The 4874-nt window shown below is 40.3% G+C and overlaps 1 protein-coding gene across 1 annotated transcript; it reads right to left on the bottom strand.

Moving 5' to 3' along the window:
- Positions 1-553: 553 nt before the first annotated feature.
- LOC120699479 lies at positions 554-3852 on the bottom strand (the record flags this gene model as incomplete). Its single annotated transcript, XM_039983481.1, has 4 exons — positions 2819-3852; positions 2186-2705; positions 1254-2032; positions 554-1145 (listed from the first exon to the last, which is right to left on the bottom strand). Coding segments are annotated over exons 1-4 (2925 nt in total), but the record flags the coding sequence as incomplete, so codon positions are not given.
- Positions 3853-4874: the final 1022 nt, after the last annotated feature.

The following is a 4874-nucleotide window of genomic DNA, read 5'->3' as shown; positions in this document are numbered from 1 at the left end:
AACAAAATTTCTTATTATCTCTATATAAACTTGATACACGCAACAAAAATAATTAATTTTCATTCAAGTGATTGGGTCAATGAAATATCTAACTTTTTTGAAATCATATTTGTTATTTTGACCATGCAAAAATATATTAGGTGAAATTTTTTTTCAAACTGTTGCTTTTCGATAGAAAGTGGATTCTATCACGATATTAACGTTTAAAAAGTGAATTTTAGATAAAATTAAGCAATTTCATGATATTAATGAGTAGTGTGTGAGTTTGAGAGATAGTGTGTTAGTGAGATTGTGTGTGTTAGTGAGAGAGTATAGTGTGTTAATGTGAATGTAATTTCGTGAAATAAATAAATTAGTTGAGTAATCCATTATTGAATGAAAATTATAATTGAGTCTAGTAATTAAGTGAAATATATATAAAATAATATAAATAACACATAAAGTATAATTGTACAGTACATATATAATAAAAGTATTCGAATTGCGATTATGTTTTTATACAATAATATAAAATGATTCAAGTACATGAAGGATTAGCGGTAACAGACTTTCTCTTCACAAATGTCCCTTGATTATGATCACGGCGCAAGTATGGAGCATCATCATTGGCTAGCAGGATGCATGGATCAGCATTTACTTCGAAAGGTGGAATGGCAACAAAATTATTATATTCTTCTGAAAAGTCTGTCTTGTCCTCCACTCCAACGATGTTTCTCTTTCCTGATAGAACTATGTGTCGCTTAGGCTCATCCTTTTGATTGTTGATCCCCTTCTTTGACTTGCTGGACATGTCCTTAATGTAGAAAACCTGAGCGACATCCTGGGCTAGGACAAATGGCTCGTCTCTATACCCAAGATTGTTGAGATCAACTATTGTCATCCCATACTCATCTTTTGTTACCCCTCCTCCAGATAGCTTAACCCATTGGCAACGAAATAGAGGCACCTTGAAATTGGGACCGTAATCCAGCTCCCATATCTCTTCAATGTAGCCGTAATATGTGTCTTTTTTTCCATTATTGTCCGTGGCATCCATACGAACACCGCTGTTTTGGTTGGTACTCTTTTTATCTTGGGCTATCGTATAAAATGTGTTTCCATTTATCTCGTACCCTTGGTATGTTAAGATATTCCAAGATGGTCCCCTAGCCAATAAGAACAGTTGTTCACTTATATCCATGTTATGCATTAGATGCTTCCGCAACCAGCTGCAGAAAGTGTTCATGTGCTCACGTGTAATCCATGCCTCAGACTTTTCCGGGAAATTGGAGAGCAGAATTTTCTTGTGTTCCTCGATATATGGGTCAACCAAGGATGATTGTTGAAGAACCGTATAATGCGCTTTCTTGAATGAGAAATCATCTGTGCAGACATAAGATTTCTTTCCTAATGTACCCTTTCCAGTTAGTCTCCCCTCATATCGCGATTCAGGGACTCCAATCGGTTTAAGGTCATCAATAAAGTCAACACAAAAGTCAATGACCTCCTCAGTTCCGTAGGCACTGGCGATGCTTCCTTCTGGACGAGCTCTATTACGAACACATTTCTTGAGTACCCCCATGAACCTTTCGAATGGGAACATGTTGTGTAGAAATACTGGTCCGAGAATATCAATCTCTTTGACAAGGTGCACTAGAAGATGTGTCATGATGTTGAAGAAAGATGGTGGAAATATCAGCTCAAAGCCAACAAGACATTGCACCACATCGTTTTGCAGCTTTATCAAATTCTCCGGGTCAATTATCTTCTGAGAAACTGCGTTGAGGAAGGCACATATCTTCACGATGGTTAACCGGACGTTATCAGGCAGAATCCCCCGCAGCACAACCGGAAGAAGTTCGGTCATAAGCACATGGCAGTCATGGGACTTGAGATTTGTAAATTTCTTCTCTGCCAAATTTAAGATTCCTTTTATATTGGATGAGTATCCAGATGGAACCTTTATACTGCTCAAGCAGTCAAACATGGTTTCTTTCTCTTCCTTGCTAAGAGTATAGCTGGCAGGACTTAAGTATTGTCGTCCATTATCTCGCTGTTGTGGATGTAAGGCATCTCGTTCTTCCATACGTTGCAATTCTTGACGTGCTTCTACTGTATCTTTTGTCTTTCTGTACACTCCCAAGAATGCTATCAGGTTGACGCAAAAATTCTTCGTGAGGTGCATCACATCAATTGCATGACGAACATCTAAGACTTCCCAATATGGTAGCTCCCAAAATATAGATTTCTTCTTCCACATGGGCGCCATTCCGTTTTCGTTCGGAACAGGTTGGCTACCAGATCCCTTTCCAAAAACAACTTCTAGATCTTTTACCATGTTGAAGACGTCTTTACCACTACGGTGCATCGGTTTTGTTCGGTGGTCCGCTTGGCCTTTGAAATGCTTGCCCTTCTTTCGTACCGCATGCCTGATGGGAAGAAACCGACGATGACCCATGTATACAACCTTCTTACAGTGAGTCAACCATATATTATCGGTATCATCTAAACAGTGTGTGCATGCTTTGTATCCCTTGTTCGAATGTCCTGACAAGTTACTAAGAGCAGGCCAGTCATTGATCGTTACAAATAGCAATGCTCGTAGGTTGAAGTTTTCCTGTTTGTATTCATCCCACATCCGTACACCTTCATCGCCCCAGAGCAATAAGAGTTCTTCGACCAATGGTCTTAGGTACACATCAATGTCATTTCCGGGCTGCTTTTTGGACCCGGGATAAGCACTGGCATCATGATGAACTTTCGTTTCATGCAGAGCCATGGTGGAAGATTGTACAGACAAAGAGTCACAGGCCAAGTGCTATGACCACTGCTCATCTCACCAAAAGGATTCATGCCATCCGTACTCAAACCGAACCTTATGTTTCTCGCATCCAAATCAAATTTAGGGTACGTTCTATCTATTTTTCTCCACTGCGACCCATCAGCGGGGTGTCTCAACATCGAGTCTTTCTTGCGTTCCTCTTTGTGCCATCGCATCAACTTAGCATTATCTTTATTTCTAAACAGACGCTTCAAACGTGGTATTATAGGCAAATACCACATGACCTTCGCAGGAACTCTCTTCCGGGGAGGCTCCCCCTCGACATCTCCAGGATCATCTTTTCTAATCTTGTAACGCAATGCACTGCATACGGGACATGCATCCAAATTCTCGTACTCGCCTCGGTAGAGGATGCAGTCGTTGGGGCATGCATGTATCTTTTGCACTTCCAGTCCCAAAGGGCAAACAAGTTGTTTGGCTTCATACGTTGTGGCAGGCAATTCATTGTCCTTAGGAAGCATTTTTTTAACAAGTTTGAGTAATTCATCAAATCCCTTGTCGGATACACCATTTGTCGCCTTCCATTGCAGCAACTCCAAGGTGGTGCCAAGTTTCTTAAATCCATTTTGACAATCTGGGTACAACAACTTATGGTGGTCCTCTAACAACTTATGGAACTTCAACCTCTCCGTTTCACTCTCACAGTCTGCCTGCACATTGTGCAATGCTTGCCCCAGATCGTCGCTGGGATCATTTTCTGCTACATCTACTTCGGGCTCTTCCATGGGAATATCGTCATCGAATGCACCGATTCCAGCATTCCCGGGAAAGTGGTCGTCAAAATCTTCTTCTTCATTGTCTTCCATGGTAACCCCCTGTTCTCCGTGCTTCGTCCAACAAACATACTTTTTCATGAAACCATTTGCGAAAATGTGGCTGTGTAGGATTCTTGAAGATGAGTAATCCTTGTTATTGTTGCAATGAACACACGGGCAGCACATAAAACCATTCTGCTTGTTTGCCTCAGCCACAGACAAAAAATAATGCAGGCCATCAATGAATTCTTTCGAACGTCGGTCAGCATTGTACATCCATTGCCGGTCCATCTGCATTTTAAATAAATCGATTTGAATTCTTTACACGTATCGAATAAATAAAATATATCAAACCTAAATTAAACTAAATGTAACATAACATGAATAATTAAAAGATATGCAATATCTATCATACATCTTGATTAATTAAAAGGGGTACTTAATCCATTACAGAACTTAACAAAGGAGTACTATACATGAAATTTAAAAATTCGGTCAACAACACATAGGTTTTCAACCGTCCTTGCGTTGGAACGCAGAATGTTCTAACGGATTTCTTGCAGGCGCAGAATAAGATGGCGGAGCTGAAACCTCCGAGTTTGGTGGTGACGAACCGTAACGCCGCAATAAATCCTCAAGATCAAACGGAGGTTCCTCGCCCCTTGCCATGCATTCTCTATATTCTTTTTCCAAATAACGGAGCGCTGCCCTATGAAAAGCACTAGGTTTTTTGGACCGACGACCTACTCGAGTTGTGCCCTTCTCTCCAGAAGGACAACGATCACCCCCACCGGCGCCACTCCCTCCAGCTGCTGAAGCCATATTTTACTGAAAAATACCTTTATTTTCCACAAAATTATAAATTCTTACCATTACAAAGCAAAAATTATTTACTATTACAATTACAATGATCAGATTAATAACTCTTGCAAATAACAATGAAATTATATAAAAAAAGACGAAATGTATCATTAATCCTCAAGAAATCTCTAATTAATTGAAAGAAATCTCTATAACTTCTAATTACTTTGACACCCTTCAGTTCCAGTACACTCTTTTCAATATCCAGAAACCCTCTAGAAGAAAAATAAACCTTTATTTCTGAAAATGTATATGTCAGTAACCTCAACCCTGCGGTGATGACACTGCCTTTCGGGGGGACACGGTGCGGTACAAGGATGTCACCAATCGGCTAGTCGCAGCACCAACATTTACGATTAATAGGCACAGCACTTGGCAAAGGCAGCATGCTCGTTCATATGCTCTCAGTACAACAACGGCATGCTGACTGCGTCAAA

This window comes from Panicum virgatum, chromosome 3K, assembly GCF_016808335.1.
Source record: "Panicum virgatum strain AP13 chromosome 3K, P.virgatum_v5, whole genome shotgun sequence".
NCBI classification, from domain to species: domain Eukaryota; kingdom Viridiplantae; phylum Streptophyta; class Magnoliopsida; order Poales; family Poaceae; genus Panicum; species Panicum virgatum.
Note: the sequence above shows the minus strand (reverse complement) of the source record. Positions and strands in the feature narration are given on the sequence as shown.